At 32.6% G+C, this 18,164-nt stretch overlaps 2 protein-coding genes across 6 annotated transcripts in view; one reads left to right on the plus strand and one right to left on the minus strand.

Annotated features, from left to right (window-relative positions):
• Positions 1-5,844: 5,844 nt before the first annotated feature.
• Positions 5,845-18,164, minus strand: part of LOC105202881 (rhophilin-2) — a 33,681-nt gene continuing 21,361 nt past the window's right edge. For 2 of the 5 annotated variants that reach the window (XM_011171656.3, XM_011171711.3), the window contains exons 2-12: positions 13,603-13,718; positions 13,104-13,235; positions 12,943-13,018; positions 9,787-9,864; positions 9,083-9,466; positions 8,860-8,958; positions 8,508-8,778; positions 8,193-8,387; positions 7,820-8,049; positions 7,310-7,462; positions 5,845-7,046 (exon numbers count right to left, since the gene is read on the minus strand). In XM_011171656.3, coding sequence (XP_011169958.1) covers positions 6,843-7,046; positions 7,310-7,462; positions 7,820-8,049; positions 8,193-8,387; positions 8,508-8,778; positions 8,860-8,958; positions 9,083-9,466; positions 9,787-9,864; positions 12,943-13,018; positions 13,104-13,235; positions 13,603-13,718 — 1,938 coding nt within the window. In that variant the 3' untranslated portion in view covers positions 5,845-6,842. Of the gene's footprint in view, positions 7,047-7,309; positions 7,463-7,819; positions 8,050-8,192; positions 8,388-8,507; positions 8,779-8,859; positions 8,959-9,082; positions 9,467-9,786; positions 9,865-12,942; positions 13,019-13,103; positions 13,236-13,602; positions 13,719-14,560; positions 14,948-18,164 lie in introns of all 5 variants that reach the window. The other 3 variants (XM_011171596.3, XM_011171795.3, XM_039451507.1) reach the window with 3 other exon arrangements.
• LOC120358209 (protein tilB homolog) lies at positions 9,742-13,277 on the plus strand. Its single transcript, XM_039451510.1, has 4 exons — positions 9,742-10,445; positions 11,063-11,333; positions 11,757-12,070; positions 12,434-13,277. The coding sequence occupies exons 1-4, from the start codon at positions 10,117-10,119 to the stop codon at positions 12,849-12,851; spliced, it is 1,332 nt and encodes a 443-aa protein (XP_039307444.1). The 5' UTR covers positions 9,742-10,116; the 3' UTR covers positions 12,852-13,277.

The raw sequence follows: 18,164 nt of genomic DNA on the forward strand, positions 1-18,164 counted from the left end.
AGTGTACAAAAAATACATTTCTTATTTTGTTATATACTACACATATCTAAAGTTCATCAAAGATAAAAAGAATATTTGAGTCTATAAAAACAAGTTATATTGTGAAAATTTCACTTTTATTTATATTCTTATATTAGAAAAAATTTAAACAACTAGGATCACAACGAGAAAGAAGTTTAAGTATTACATTAATTGTTATGCTGAATAAAATTCTTACTGGCTTTTTGCGAATGTGTTTGCAATAGTTTATCATCAATCAATTCGAAAGAAAATAAAAAAAAACTAAATCTCTAAAGATTAAGTTTTTCAAGTTTTATATAAGATTTTACTTATTCTTGAGAAATTTAGCTTTATAAAACTACCCAGATTAAAATATTTGAGTACTTCATAAAAATTCTGGAAATACCGAAACTTATAATGACTTTTGTTAAATTTTTTCATCAACTGCGTTTATTTTATTCTGTTAAATAATTCTCTTTTTGCGCGAATTAAAGTATCGCAACAATACTAATATGATACTTTCTTCAGCGTAAAAAGCACCGAAGAAGCTCGTTCGTTCTCGAACGCCTTCGCAACGGCGTCGCTACTTGGAGATTCACTTTCTTCTCGTAATCTTTCATTTTGCTTTCACCGCTCTTTCGAACGAGGATCACCAAGCGCTCCGATGGGTATCACGGTCATTTTTCGTTCACAAAAACATTCAGTGTTGCCATCGAAACAGTGTATTTACTGTTTATAACATCTTATCATTGATTAATTCAAATTGCAAAAATAAATAAAAAAAAGAAATCTTTAAAAATAAAGTTTGTCGTTATATAAAATAGTTCTTGAGTTCACCTTTATACTGAGAGAAAAAAATGGTTGCAATTACCATGATTACTGTGATTCATAGTCATTTGATGCCAACTATATTCATGGTTATTTTAAGCGTGCAACTTATTATAGCTATTAGACGTTATATAAGTAGTAAGCAAATTTAAAAAAATAACTATATTCACAAACTATAATTGTACATTTACTATATAAAAATATTTATTTTATTTTTACTCTTTATATTTTGATATTTTATATTAATGTTTGAAATTATCATAATTTATAATAAATTTTTTTTGTAAATGGTATAAAACTATATATAAAGTACGAGATTATTATCACTAATACTATAGCAGTAAGAATTATAAAAATAAAGTTTTCAACCATAATTATTTTTATATGCAACAATATCAAAATTTTTTTTTTTAATACATAGTCAAAATAATATCTTCTTGTTTAACGAGTAAAAAAAATCTTTTTTTTTTCAGTTTTTCAATCTTTGCACTATTAACAATAGGCTTGTAAAATTATGTAATAAAATTTAAACAGTTTGTTATTGTTTTCACGTTTTGAAGAACGTGGAGTGTGCGTCAAACAATGCGCGATTTTGCACAGCGTAATGATTCGCGGGAAATAACACGCAAGATCTTTATTAATGTGTTTGTAACTCGAACTCTTCGTCTATAAACAATTTCTAAAAAAAAAAATGTCTTATACATAAGAAAACGAGTGGTTTGAGTTCCCAACAAATTAGTAAAAACCTTGAAACTTGTTTTATGCGCACGTATCTTATAGGTCTAATATAATAGAATAATTTATTCTTTTCTTGATGTAAACCTTTTATAAAACTTTAAATACGTTTTTCTCAAGTTCAAACCTTGTCTAAAGCTTTTCTCAGAAACTAGTGAACTATTTGATTACTGCTTTGAAAAAAATATTAATAATACTTGTGGCTTGAAACTCGGTTTTTTCTTAAAAAGTTCTTTTTTTTACACTCTCCAAAGGATTTAAAAAATTTTGTAAAATTTCGTTCTTTATTTTTAATTACTCGTCATTTTGTTCAACACTGCGATAAATGATTTATTTTAGTTTCAACAATAACCACATTTGTGCAGATTAAAATAAACCTTAGATTGTTGATTTAAGATCAGCACAAAGGATGCAAACCCTGGAACAGTTTAAAAGATTTTTTAAATTACGCTGTATTTATAAATAGTGTCTCTATTTTATATTAATAATAAAGACTAGAAATTAAATTTTTATAAAGTTAAAGTAATGAGTATGTATCTGAAACGTTGATATATGTTCATCTATATGTTTTCAATTAAGAGCAAGAAAGATACCCTTTAAAATGGTCCTCTAAACTAGAATACTTCATAAAACGATAATAATTTTTTGATCGTGTTTGTGTAAAAAGCAAATTATTTAACAGAATAAAATTACGAAAGAATACAAGCATTGGAAAAACTTGAAAAAAAAACTATTACCTTTTAATGATTCCCGGAATTTTAATCCATGAAATTAACTCATACAGCACTGATTGTTGTGGAAAGTTCTCAGAAAGGTTTGAACCTTTCACATTTTATGTAGAACAATTCTGAAAGGATTCTGCAAAAATGTCATATAAAATATCGCAACAAATGTTTCTAAAATCTATCACATCGTAAATTTAAAAATATATCCAGAAGCAGAATAAAAGGTCATTATGATATAAAATAAAATGTCAAAATGATTATTAAAAGTAATTTTTTAATCTATCACGATTCACGAAAAAGTTGATGTATGTTATTCAAATATGGATTTTAAATTGTTATTTTTTTTACAGTAAGATACAAGAATGTTAAGCAAACTTACGCAAATAATAAAATATTGTTGCCGTATATATGAGTGAACGTATATATAACGCATTTTTTATTTCAGAACACATTTCAGATATCTTATTTACGTTTATTATGTTAATAAGATTGCAAATAAAAATGTACAGTAAAAATAATAAATGCATTTTATTTATAATGTCTGCTATAACTTTCTGGTATTTGGAATTTTGAACAAAAAGATAATTTTTGAAGTATTTTAAATTTATTAAGAAATAAAATTGAATTATTTCAGAAGTAAGACTCTTTTAATTGCTTTAAGACATCTTAATGTCTGACAAGGTATTATGAGTTTAAAATATTGACTGAATAGACCATCATTTTTAGGTTGAATTTGCATTTAAGTTGAATTTACATTTAAATAAATGGAATATATAATTTTGTAGGATGGTTATATATAATATTGAGTTTTTGTAAATGTAAATTTAATTTGAAAAATGACGATCCATTCATTCGATGCCTCGTAACGCTTACAGTCAGGCATTAAGATGTTTCAAAGCAATTTAAAAAGACTTATTTTAGGCTCGAGTTCGATTACTTTTATGCGTTTTTACTTGTTTTATCTATTGCAAAATCGTTGATTTTGATGCAGAATTTTATTTTTTTATTTATGCAAACTTACGACTGCAGCAGGTCTTCGAGAGACATATTACTATTTTTTCATGTTACAAGCACGTCATGAAATATTTTGTTAAATAAAAGATTAAAGTCAAAAACGTATCTCTATTTAAATTTGCTAAACATTAATTCCAATGAAAAAATGTGAGATTAACGTGTGATAATAAAAATAAAAATAATAATTAATTTTATATAAAGACCAATTCTAGAGACACTGGCTGAAGTTTTTCTCGTAGTACACGAAGCATATGAGGAAGCATAGATATCCAGAAAGCGATAAGCGTTTCTTTCGTTAACCAAATTGGACTATCATTTTATTTCGCGAAATTAATTTACGAATGTGTTAAAACCGGACTTGTCTGCTTCTTTTACTATCACGACTATGTAAATTATTGCGTAATCGTTCTCTGGCACGACAACGTTTTCTTGAAGCCGCACCACGTCGGTGAAAGTCACGGCGCGCGCTTATGTATATCGAGAGGAATACGCCTTTCTATTCCTCTTTGCATTTTTGCGATGTTAGGGTCTTCGATAAATCGGTCTTCCTCAGTGTCCTCTTCACTTTGTGCGGTTATCGGTGTGTGCACTAAGAAAATTATGCGACAGCAGTAATCATTAAACCTGTGCACTCAAACGCAGCATGAATTACCCAATATATTAAATCGAGTTCTCTAATTTTTAATGCTAGCAAAAATTGTATTCTGTAATAATAATATCATTTACGCGCCACTTAGAAGCTATACATTCAACATCCTCGCGATTTGGGCTCTCAGTAGAAATTACAGAAGTTTATCAGATCGCGCAGTTAAATGACTCATTTATACATTGGCGATCATAGAAATGATCTAAATTAAACGCTTCTTATTTTGAAATTAAGTAAACTTTCGTATCTGGGATTAAAAAATATTTTTAATTCATAATTTTTTAGTTATCTAAATTGTATTTTTCTTTATTCGAGATAATTACATTTTTGAATTTTAAATTAAAAATAGTCTATTTAATTCTTAAAATTTAATAAACATTTGAAATATAAAAAACGTTCTGAATTAGCGAAAATCTGGGAAAGTAGAAATCCCGGCAGGGTTGTTTCACGACCGTAACTAATATGAAACTTCGAGGCCAATTATATGTAGATTCTTAAGACAATGCGCGTTCATCAATTCAGCGGCGAAGGATATAATTTATTGTGTCTATCGTGCGAAAAATAGAATAAAGAGAGAAGATTCATGACATGCGATATTTTCAGGCATACATTGACAAAGGTGAAATTTTGATAATAGCACCTAAAAATGTGCAACGATTATATCTTCAATTAAATTAGAAGAAGCAGTTTAGCACCTCGTTTGATAATACATTTCGTCTTTTTAATTCTCAAGATATTCTTCAATACACTAAGAGAAAAACTTTATTAAATGAAAAAAATTACATTTTCTTAAAACCTTATATTTTGATGCAAGCATTTGTTTATTCTGTTTAAGTAAAAATATTTATTTTTAATTAAATAAACACATTTAATGTAAAATTTAATATTTTTATATTTTTTACATTTATATAATAATTTTACAAATAAGCTAATAATATTATTGAATTTAATTAATTAAATTGTTTTCTCAGATTAAAAAATTTAAATATCAAAATGTAATAGTGAATATTTTTTAGAACTGCAAGAAAAAATACTTGATTAAAAATTATTTCTTCATTTTATTTGCATAAATATTTCAATTAACAAATTTTTAACTTGACTACAAGTAAATAAACTATTAGAATCTGAGTGAATAACTTTTAAGTAAATTTTTTTCTTATTATAAAATATTTTTTCAAAACATCGTCAAATAGGAATCTTGATCGTTTTGGTGCGATAAACACGTGGCCGTCAAGTTTGTCGAAAGTTTCATGTCGTCTGGTTAAGAACACGTTCCAGGGAACGCTTCAGCCGCTGCACTTTCTCCGGCGACCCTAAAAGCTTCAACGACGTTCATTGAAACGAAAGTGCAACGACCTCAGCAAAATAGTTTTACATGCATTAATGAAATATATCTAGAATAAGTTGATTAGCGATTTAATATCCATGTTATCATCTGCATAACGAATAATGATATACAGAAGAAAAGCTGTAATTTGAATAATTAAGCTTTGCATCTGTGAATCGTAAGGCTAACAGATTCCTTACAGAAAAATATTGATAACTCGCAAAAAAACTATTAAAACTAGTATAATATTGGATTCGAATAATTTTCCAACAATTTCCAATAGTTATTTTATAAGTCCAATAGTATTTTCTTAAAGCGTTTAGAAAAAGTAAAATCATCAAAAACGTTCATCACAATAAAAAACTATAACGTATCTCTGCACATTTTTTGTCTACTACAATAAACATTCCACAATAATTATGGCTTTATATAACACTTAACTTTCACAAAAATTCTTGTATGTCATTATATGATTTATAATAATCCATATTATATTTAAAAAGTAAGATAATTATAATTGTATGATATTAAAAGAAATTTGGGCATTTGAGGAAAAAAAGTATAGGTCGTTTCTGGATGGAATGCGATATAATGTTTTACTGATATACATACATATACATAACAAAAAGCTGTGTACACGCCTCTACCGTTACTACAACTATGTATAAATGTACAGATGCACACGGATGCGAGTACACCCGCGAAAAGATCCGATTTGTATTAATTCGTTTACGCCCGACTGCACCAACGTTATTTTGACTTTAGTGAGACTTAAATATGTCTGTCTTTATTTATTTAGAAAGATAGATAAAGACAGACACATATTTAAGACACATATTAAAGGCAAAATAACGTTTGTAAAATTGGACATTAACGATTTAACGAGAAAGCTTAAGCACAACAAAGCACAACAATCGCAGAGTTCTTGTGTTGCTATACGACCATTTGTCGATACGTTTATCCCTTCGTCGATCCAATTCACCGTTGTAAATGAATTTGCATAAACGGTATGACAAAAGTATGTATAATCGTACATAGCTTAAATCAGTCGTAAACCATGTGTGTCCACCGAAATACGCGATAATGGACAATTTTATTGAACGCTTAATACACTATACGCCTGCGTTGGCATTGTTATTCGTAAAAATGTTGATGAGATTTTGTAATATTAATCATTGCAATTTTATCAAAGTTATGTTAATGGTAAACTTATTAAATTAAATTTGGATACTGTTTAGCAAAGATATTATCATATTCACCTGACAGAATTTTTTTGTTAGTGATAAATAGAAAAATTCTGAATGCGTCCAACATACAAAAAGTTTCAATCATTGCTCGCGCTCATGAATTAACTGTAAGATCAACGTCACCCATATATTTACAAAAATATATTCATCGCGCTTAACACGCGATACTAAAAGTACAAAATTTTTGCATGGCGAATAATTATTTGTACAAAATAACATTCAATTTTGGTAATTAATAATTGATTTTCGTAAGTCGGCCACGATACGCTCTAAACTTCTACGATAAAGTATTAATAATTGGACCGTTTTTAATCCAGCAATCATCTGAGAATAACGTTCTCAAAGGTTAAATCTCTGCTCTCACGTTGGACGCCGGATTTTTTAAACGGATTCCACGGAAGCCTTCTGACTACGTGCGCCGTAGTGACGGATCCCGCCGGGCTCGGCTGGCCGGAAGAAACTCCAGAAGAGCTGCTCGCCGAAACGCTGCCTTTATCGTGGTGATTGTTGGGTTTTCCTGGTTTCTAAAATAATTAGTTTCTACCGTCGTACTTTCTCATTGTCTTAGATCGTTTGTCAAAAGTTTTAATTATAATTATTGCCCTTTTTAACAAAAAAAGTATAAAAATAGATAAACAAAAAAACTTGTTATTAAAAATCAATTATCTGAATTATCTAATTTCAATGGTATTGCTACGTATTTTCTTTAAGATTTCTTATCTTATTAAGTAACGTACTGTTATAATTTTTGATTGGAATGATAGCAGTTATAGATTTTATCGTTCACCTTTAGATAATTCCTGTCCATTGGAGTGACTAACTTTAAATTTATAAAGTCACCGCATTGTTTTATCATCCGCACGACTTGCTCGTGAGACGCCCATTTGACATCCTTGTCGCCGATGCCGACTATGAAGTCACCTTCCTTCATTCCGCCCACCTGGAATAAAGAAATCTCTCTTATTTTTTTTTCCGTTGTCATAATTGTATAAACACATAAAAAGAATTATAAAAAGGGTTATAAAAAGAGAGATTAAAGCCATTTTACATAAGACACAGAACGCAGGTCGCAGATTACAAATAAAAACGCGACTGTCAATCAGAAGGTTAAGATAAAGTTGTTGAAACATCAATAATAATAATTATTATTATAGAGGGATCATATTAATCTACATATAAAATATAAACTCATATAATTCTAATGTCTTGTTTACAAGATTATTAATCCGATACTTTTTGCTCAGCCTATAGAATGGTCATGTAGGCCATACATTAGATAATGTTTTAATAGACTTACATCAGCTAGTGAATTATGATCGACGGCAGCAATTATCACCGGAGCGTCACCGCGTACGCTAAATCCAAAACCTTCGCCGTCAGGACCTCTTTGAAGCTGCACCAATCGTGGCGCGGTCCAGTGTCGTTTGGCGGAAAATATTGCTACAGGTCCCAACGACTTGAAAAGGTCATCCACTCCGTGCTGCCCGAAATCTGGATGAGTGATGCTAAGTTGAAATTTGGTGGAGGCTACATGTGCAAACAGAAAAGAGCAAAATAAAAAAAATATTTATTTTGGTATTATGATTTATTTTCACCAAAATGATATGGCTAACGTAAGAGACCAAAAATTAATACGTTTTAATTAATGTTTTTTTTATGAAATGTCATACCGATAATATCTGGTGGATCCAGAAGTTCTCGAAAATCATCCTCGCTGCCGAATCTATTGTAGCTATCAAGCGTCGCTTCTTGCGCTCTCTTCAGAACCCTCGCTAATGCTTGTTTACCTTTCAGATCGCGGCACATTCTCTGGAGTCGTTGACTCTCGTCGTGCAAAACGAGAGCTTCTCTGAGATGTGCTTTTCCTGCAAAGAGATTCTATTCATATGTACGTTCCTTATATATCAAAATAAATAAAAAGAAATAGAGATGTAAAAATAGTATTTAATATTAAGTAAGCAAAACAATTACTCGCGCAAACGTACCCAATAATTTCCTTTCGCTGTCATCTCTGGGTACAGTCGCGTCCAATTGAGTTTTCCCATCGCTCTTTTGGATATGTTCCAACGTGAGCCTTGTTTCTACACGAAACTCAGCGATCGGTCTGTCCAGCAGACCGACCGCGATGTGCTTGTGAGCGAGGGCAAGATGATGTTCGCGCTTCACCAGTATCAACGAGATCCACGTCTCCGGGACGTAGTCACGAACCGGTTCGCGCGATATCAATCCATGAACGTCATTGTATATCGCCGCAACCTGGATTAATTATCTTTGTGATTCACTTGTACTTATCACATCAATAATCGCAAGGTAGAAGAATCACGGAAAAGATTTTACCTGAGCCGCTTCTTGAGCAAGATCTAAGCAAACATCAATGTTTCTACCATCCCTCGATTGAAGTTCCAGTTTTTCAAAGAGACACTCCCTTGCCTGAGCCTAAAACGCAAACAGTGCGAAATGAATTAATTGAAAGGACAATTTTAATTGGGAGATAGAATAGTTTCTTTTATTTGAGCACCTACGATAAATACCAAATTAGAAGACGATAGCGAGAACTTACAAGCATCAATTGCACCAACATCTCTAGCATATCCGGGCCTAGATCCATACTCGGTGCGTTCGTAAAATTTTCGTGGATATATCGGAAGGTGCCAGCCGCTCTGAGAAAAGCATCGACCGCTTGGTCGAGTCCTCGAGAGGTCAGACGATCCTGTTTGGCAGCCAACTGCGTATAAAGCGCGCCGGCATTGAAGAGAATAGAGGCCTTCTCGAAGGCGACCGTTCGCTGGCAACTCGGCACTCCCGTCAACGAATCGAACCATTCGAAGTAGATGCCGAGACTTCTGTCGGGTGGAAAGAAACGCCTTTCTATGAAATAGAGTTGATTGTAGTAACGTAGAAGTAACGCGATGCCCGCTGAATCTCTGGTCGGTGTCCTCGTAGCCTACGAATTAAATATATTTATTTATAACATTTCCCTTTATATGCATTAAATTAAATTCTATATTTTGAAGTAATATTCAAATCATTACAAATTATGATACAATATAATTTATTTCAGAAATCACAATTGAACACTATGCAAAGTTCTCCAATAAAAAAATCTCTAAATTGTTCTCTCAATTCTTTAATAATTTTTAACTTTAATTCTAAGTGAAAAAATTCTAAATTGTTATTTGTAATTTCTAAATAAGAAAAATAAAAAATTGTTTATTTTTCTCAAATTCGATAAAAATTATTGTAAGATGCGTATTATTTGAGTACCTGTCTAGTTTCCATTAAGTCGGCTATAGCTTCTTCGTAATTTTCTCCATCCTCGCTGTAGTGCTCCAAGATAAAGTCCTGAAGAATAAAAGATCATTCTATTGCTTTGAATAAAAGATCATTTACGCGGGACAATCAATAATTCGTGACACGTGTATGTACATACATAGCACGTGGAATCACAAAACGTGACCGACAATGTTAAATCGATATCTTCATAGCAACCACGATGACTTTCTTGGTTAATGCATACACGCGCGTTCCTTTTCACGACACTTGCAATTTTCCTCCGTAATATTCGTTAAAGTTAAAAGCTGACTCAAAACAAGAATGGTGAAAATCACTCTCGAATTAATACGAAAACGTTCGGAGCACAATGAGGGCGAAATATCAACGTTGGAAGAAATAGCTTTGCACCAGGAGAATATCGATAAAATCCAGCTGATAGATAGACACTGCAGAAATCTCAAGATCCTTCTATTGCAGCACAACCTCATATCGAAGATAGAGAATCTGAATATGTTGAAGAGGCTGGAGTACTTGAATCTGGCCCTCAATAATATTGAGGTTATTGAGAACCTGGAGGGTTTAGAAAGTTTAAAGAAATTAGATCTCACCATCAATTTTATTGAAAATTTACAAAGTGTAAAAAGTCTCAGGTGTGTGTTATTTTTTTTGTAAATTACATTATTATATATAATTAAATTATATACACTTATTCCTCAATTTACGTAATATTTTTTATGTGATCAGAAAAAATATTTTTTCATGATATTTATTGAAATCATTCTGTATCAGTGAATCAAAAATTCTTACTTTTTTATTTATCACATTGGTTGATGTAATCTGCTTTGTAAAACGCATTAATAATGAATAAAATTGGAATTTTTTATTATTGTTTTTATGCAGATATGTAAAATGAATATTTTTACAACATATGTTCTTTTTGTAGACTCCATTTACGTGATTTTGATGTGACTTTTAAACCGTATAAAAAAAACATGCATATTCCGTGTAAATTGAGAAACCAGCGTATATAATTTTTCACTTAATTTAATTTTATAAAATTCCATCAATTATATTAAAAAAATATATTAATATATATATATATATATATATATATATATATGTTAAATAATTTATGTGATTAATTAGATCCAATAACAATCTTTGATCATTTGTGTATCAACTGATTTTAAAAAAAATTGCATAATTGTAATAGAATTATAAATTCCTTTCAATTTTCTTTCAATTGCGTGTTTTGTGTTTTACGTAGATGCAATGAGCATTTGGAGCATCTAATTCTAATGGGAAACCCATGCGCAGATTACGAATACTACAGACAATACGTCGTGGCAACTTTACCGCAATTGCAAGAGCTAGATATGCAAGAGATTACAAGATCAGAACGCATCAAGGCATTGCAGATCTACTCGCGAGCGCGAGACAATGTTATCGAGAGTTATAAAAACTATGAGAAGAATAAGATAGCTCAACGCGCTCGTCGCAATGCTGCACATAAAACTACAGAAACAATCAATCAGATGGTAAATTTTTTTTCACACTAAACAAAAATGATAGTATGATGTCACTAATGTAATTTTAAACTATTCAATTTTAAAAGCATTTTAAATTAATTATTTAATTATTTATACTTATAATTAGTTATTTAATAAATAATCTAAACACTATTCAAACATGCTATTGATGTTCAATTAACGTTAAACAAAATCATAAATTAACAAAATTTTTTATGCTAATTTATACGTAGAGAGTTTCTTAAAACTATTTGAACTGCAACAGGTTTTAAAACGTACGAATAATGTGGACATATTTTTCTTTAGTTGAATCAAACACATATTTGTATAGACGTTCAAATTATCTGCAGTTTGCTAAGCACATAAATAGTTACGTTGCAGGCTAATTTATGCATGAAAAATGCAAATAAGGGTGTGTGCTCTCTTCTTCAGAATACTGCAGAGGAGCAAGTAGAAGATACGGAAAACGAGCAAAACGAGAAACTGGATGACGAATCAGAAGACGAACGTTTCTGGAAACAGCCTAGTTATCACACACCGGAAGATAGAGTCGCCATCGCAGAGCGATTCATGAAGAAACAAGAAAAAAAGAATCGTACTTCGGATAAGAGCAATCAGCCAAAACGTGTGCTGAAGTTATTCGCTCCAGACGGAAGAGCTTACAATATAAATCAGGCAAAGGTGCCATTCAGGTTAAATGATGAAGACGATCCCAATTTTGTTGTTCTTGAAATCTCCGTTTACAGGTAATCATTAATTACGTAGTAAAAAAAAATAAAATGTCCCAGAAAGTCCATTCGAAATTTTAAGTTAAAATAACTCAAAAGTTAAGTTAAAATAACTGTTATTTTAAGTTATTTTAACTTAAAATTTAAAGTGGACTTTTTGGGACATGCAAAAATGTTAAAATTACATTTTATTTTTTACTATGTAATATAGTCATATTGTGCTAAATAACAGCATAGACAAGTAAACAATCAGTTTCTAACATATCTATTGTTTAACTATAGCAGTTACTTTTGTCAGTCACAAATTTTAAAGGTTTATCAACATTTTATTAAACGTATTATATCCCTATCGCTTATTACATTTATTTTTTATATTCATAGGCACTTGGACACTTCTTACATCGACGTCGACGTAAACCCGACTTATGTGCGAGTCACTATAAAAGGAAAAATTCTGCAGTTAACCCTACCCTTCGAGGTATCAGTTGAGAAAAGCAACGTTCAACGAAATACGACCACCGGAAAATTAATAATCGCTATGACACGTTTAACTCCGTGCACAACAATTGTGAGGAAGGGCGAATCGACGAAAAAAAAGAAATCTAGTGAACGCGAAACGAAGGTGATAACAGTTAAACCACCAGTAACCTCCCGACGAGCTCTCCTCGAGATCGGCCCATCGACAGATATTTACGATTTTTTGAAGATAACTAAAGATTCCGAAAAACGAGCCCAGAAGAAAGAGAAGAAAGACCTCGAAAATTTCGTGGACAATCCGGACGTGCCGCCTCTCGAATAAACGAACGAAAAAAGAATCACGATTATGAATTTAACGATAATGAGCTTGCAAACAATCTTGCAACTGATCATCGTGTTGATTCGGGCCTTACCTTGAACGGATCCCGAAAGTCGATATCTTTGGTCTCTTTCAGTCCCAATGGTATCATCGGCATAATGGGCTCTTCGCTGAAAGAAAATACCGTTTGTTACAATACCGTACGTTTTGGTCATGTACATCATCAGTTAAACTCATAATTTTCACCGAACTTACCCATCAACATTCTGATACAGCTCTACCGAGCTGTTCAACTCGGCGAGCTGTTCCTTCAGCAGTTGCAGATTCGAATTGACGAAGCTTAGCTCCAAGGCGACGGTCTCCTTCAATTTTCTATTTGTTGTCGCCCTGTAATATGATATAATTAATAAAAACTAAGCAAATATGTTATTTATTGTACTTTTAATTGTGCAGCAAAATTTTGTAGGTAGTGCACGTTACATTTTTTTTTTATTTTCAATCAAATTCAATTTTTACTGTAGTGTCTTTTGTAAACAATTATATAAATCGTAGAATGAAAAATCGATTTAAAGTACTGTTACTCGGCGAACAATGTTAGAGCAATTGTGCCGAGAAAGATATAAAAGTTCTACATATGATTTTCGTGGCAATGAAATAACTACTTGTATTCACTTAATTATATTCACATACACAATTGTATATTAACAATTGCATATTAACATTGATACAAGTTGTATGGCGTGCGAACGCTTACTTAAAGAGATTCTCAGCGCCCGCCCGTAGCCGCAGCTCCTTGTTGATCTCTTGGTTGAGCTTACTTCGCTTGTTCTGCAGCTTTCCTCTGCAGGTCGCTACCCTCGGATCCGAACCCTGCGAACCATGAAACGCATAGTTAGCGATGCCTCCGACGTATTATGTATGGCTCGTAATCATATAATCCGCAAGGATTGCCGCAACGATAAAGACCAGTTCCGCTAACCACGTTGATCAACTAAACTCAGGCTGGCGATTATCTATCCTCTTTTCGAATCATAGCCATAATTTGAGTGGAAACAAGGCGATAAAACGATTTTCTTTGCTATTTATATTGATCCTTTCAAAATGCAATGCGAATTCCATGCGATCTTTGCGAGATATGAAAATCGACGCGTATCGAGAGAATTGATACTTTCTTACGTATAAATGATTCGAATTAATATGCTACAATCTTTTACTTCCTGGGAAGAAGGAATCCACTGTTATCGGATACATAATTTATTAAATTATATTTATTGAGTTGTTACTGTATTGTGATAATAATTAAGGCAACGTTTGATACGTTTCGATATCAAAATCACTTGAAGAAAAGTGAATGCAAATACATGTGTCATAATAGTTAATTAAAGTTACTACATATCACTATAAAGTTAACTATTACTGTAAACGTCGCTACGAGAAATTATTACGTTTTATTCGAACGAAATTGGTGTATGCAGAAATTGATAGGTAGCTCGTCTCTTCGTTCTCGCTGAGGCAATATGAGAAATGAACACGACGCGTCAGAAAGAAACGCTGATAAATGTAATTATACTCTAAGAGTCAAAGTACGAAGAAAGGAGGAAAAGAACATTCACGGGTATCGCGCGGTCACACATCGGAAGAATCACTGCCGCGACGACCTCGCGATCGTCGTGTGCAGCCGACTGTCAAGTTCGACTTCCTTTGCTCCTTACCCCAAACCGGAAGCATCTCCTCATGATAGCGTCCGGCGTGGCGGTTTTTGCGTTTCGCGCACTTCGCACCGTGTCAATGCCATCTTTTCTTCTATCGAACGCCCTTTTCTCGTCCTTCTCGTCCCTCGTTGTTTCGTCCGGAACGATCATCTTCGCGTCCAAGGGAGCGATCGCGCGATCCCTTGGCAACGGGTAGTAATGCACCCACTTTAGCATGATCGCGAATGCATCGACAATGATCTCGATTGTACCATCGGAACTGAGACTGTTCTCGACGCAGGCGGAGATGTGATTTTCTAACGGCCGATTATCCTCTCTTTTTTTAAATTTTACTCGAAGATTGCGATATAAAAATTTGATGTAGCAATGACTCGTAAGTTACAGAATCTACGATTAGAAACTTAATTAGCGCATTAATCAGGTACAAAAAAATTATTAATATCGAATCTTCTTGAAAAAAATTTATAATCTTAGATATAATTTGCCAACATGAAGAAATTTTCATGCAAACAAATTATGTCTCCTTAAAATTATCAAATTCTTTCTAGAAGATTTTATATTTTTATATGTGAAACAATGAATTGTCGATTTGATACTAATCTTTTTGTGAGAATCTAATGCTCTATTATGCGTTTCGTGTAACGTTTACATCAAATAATTATACCTGACAAGATTGTCTCTCTTTTCAGAAATATGGAGCTGATTTTTTTTATGCAGATATTTAAAGCCAGGTGTTATTGCCAACGAAGAGTAGATACATAAATAATTAAAGGGTATCTACATCGATGCTGCGTAATAGCATAAAAAATGCTATTTCTTAATTAACATCAAGTTAACGTTACATTATCATATTTTTCCGCTGAGAGCTTCAATTCATAACAAAATCTTCTTTAGTATTATAAATTAAACGCTACTCGTAAGAGAACATCCAATCGTTTTTCATTAAAGAAACGGTAGAACGATGCCCAGAAGAAATTAAAGAACAATAATTAATTAAAAAGAAAAGAGAAAGAATGTAAATTCTGGGATATGCTATATGTATCCAAGAATGTCAGATAAAGACGATTCTTTTCAGAATCCTTGCAATCTGGTCTGCATTTATCATCTCGCAGAACTTGATCGTTGCGCAAAACATCAGTCATAAAAGTCTTGATGATTTATACGCGACTTAAGAATGCAGACACGCCTGTTTGTAGACTTACAAGCTTTTGGAGATATTAATAAAACAACCGTTAATATAAGCCAACGTTCTGTATTGCGTGTATTGTCTTCGTTTATACTAATAATATGTAACTCGGAACTCTCGAAAATTAAAACAACGAACAAAATCATTATTTCGCTTAAGATGAATAAATAATTATAAGAACATTAATAATTTTGATTGCGCAACAAGTGTTTGTTGATTTCATTTATGTTACGTAATTTAATTAAAGAAAAAAGATAATAGCTGCTTGTTGATTCTCTTTGAATCCTTTCAACTATTTGAGCAAACTGAATGCATAACATTTGCTTTCACCACAAAAATGATATTGTTACGTGCACAAATATTAGAAGACTATAGCGTCGCATAAAGTTTCAACAAGCGCAAAAGCCGAGCAATATAGCACGGTTAATGATGCTCAAAGATCTAGTTGTGCCTTATCTTACACAAACCGGCTTCTGAGGAAATGTGCAAAGTGACGAGATTGCGACGCATGTTCTCGATTAATCTTCCGCAAGAGAAAAACGCGAGAGAATAAATTAACGAAGCTTGTTTTATCTAGAGCGCAGAAATAGATATAGTTAAAAGTGATTTAAAATTTTTGACGAAACCCGACTCTCGTTTACCATTCTAAATCAAACCAAATGATTATAATTATCGATTAAAGGAGGAAAATTAATTTTCTTATCACAGTCAGTCTCATTTAAGAAGATCTCCAACGGAATGGAAATATCTTGCTTACAGTGTCAAAAAGATATTTATAATGAAATCTTGATAAACAACGATAAAGGAGAAGAAAAAGGAGAGAGATAGGAGGCACGTTCGACAGGGTTTATGCGGTTAGCCTTTATTTTAGACATAATGGCGGACTAGGTGTTCGCGTTACCGTAATTTCGTTCCACTCTACTTAATAAGCCGTCTCGTTAATGCGATAAGCGCGACTCAAAGGTAACGATGGGTTATCCGTAACTGTCGTTCGTGCAAACCGACCGACGTATAAAATTCGAAAGGCGCGTTCCCCTACACGTTTCATTAGCCTCCGCTACAGTTTCCTGTTGCGATGAATTTTGTGCAACGTCGGAATCGCCATAATAACATCGCGCATCACTGAATGGACGAGAATCCTCGGTGTTACGCGAATTCACCCTTACGTAACGCGTGTATATATGTGAAAACGTATCAATCTTCAGCGTCCACGCTGTGAATAAAAAACTACTTTAAAAGATGGAACAAGAAAGAGAGATATCATTTTTTATCTCCTATAATTATTATCTTGCGCAAAGATAAGATGAGCTATTGTCTTGTAATTGCTTTCCCAATTCTTTAATCGCATAAATGGATACCTAGGGACATAAGTGCCCATACTGTCCATTATATTTATCATACAAAGGTGTAGATTACGCAAATTTGCTTTCATGCACAAAGACCTCGATCAATTCGAAGGTTCGATAAGGCTTACGACGTTTCATTCAGACGCGAGTACAACTACGCTGTAACGTCACGCTGTAGGAAAACATTCATAAGGAAAATAGAATATAAAAGCGCGCTAACTCGGTCAACCAGAAGTTACGATCGATGTTTCTCGTTCAACAGGAAATTGTAACGTTCAGTTCCTCTTGACATATATATCGGCAGTTAGCTTATCAGTGCGCTATTCACGAAACACATCGTTATTCATCGTTAATGCGCACGTACAGAGCGCCCCAGGGATAGCGCGCTTCCTCTAAATTATACAAGACACGGAAAATCTATTCCTTTCTGTTTTTTTATAAATTTATCTACTTTGAGTATATTGAAAGAATTATAATTTACTACTATGTCTAATTTTATTTAACTTTGAATATAGAAAGGGTTACAATTTATACATCTAATTTATTATGATCTATTAGAAAGGAAATTAAATATATAAATATTTTTGAATTTATTAGGTCATACGTATTAGGCCACAACGTATTTTCGAAACTAGACTTCATAGATGTTAAGTGAAAAAAAATGTTAGAAAACAAACAAATTAATTTTGCATTTTAGTTTATATAAACGATCGCCAGCTCCAGTTACTAAACAAAATTTTAAGCTTTCTTTCTACTTCGACCCATCAATTCAATCGATTTATATCAAAGTTTATATGAACATTAATCCTTCCTCCTTAATGTCATGCAGAAGAACATTAATCGATCATAAAATCAGTTTCATCGAATTCCCGAATTTAAGAAAGAATTGTTTGTCACCATTCAGATAGCTGGATAAATTCTCAATTGCGAAAAAACAAGAAAAGACAGGTTTCAGGACGCTACATGCGAATGCATATGCGACGTTAACGATTTTGCCGGATGTTATCGCGCGCTAAATCTACCGTAACTCGCGCGTTATTAAACGTCGCGGCCTCAGTAGCCGGCCGGCTGG

The sequence above is a fragment of the Solenopsis invicta genome, chromosome 7 (assembly GCF_016802725.1).
Source record: "Solenopsis invicta isolate M01_SB chromosome 7, UNIL_Sinv_3.0, whole genome shotgun sequence".
Lineage (NCBI taxonomy): Eukaryota > Metazoa > Arthropoda > Insecta > Hymenoptera > Formicidae > Solenopsis > Solenopsis invicta.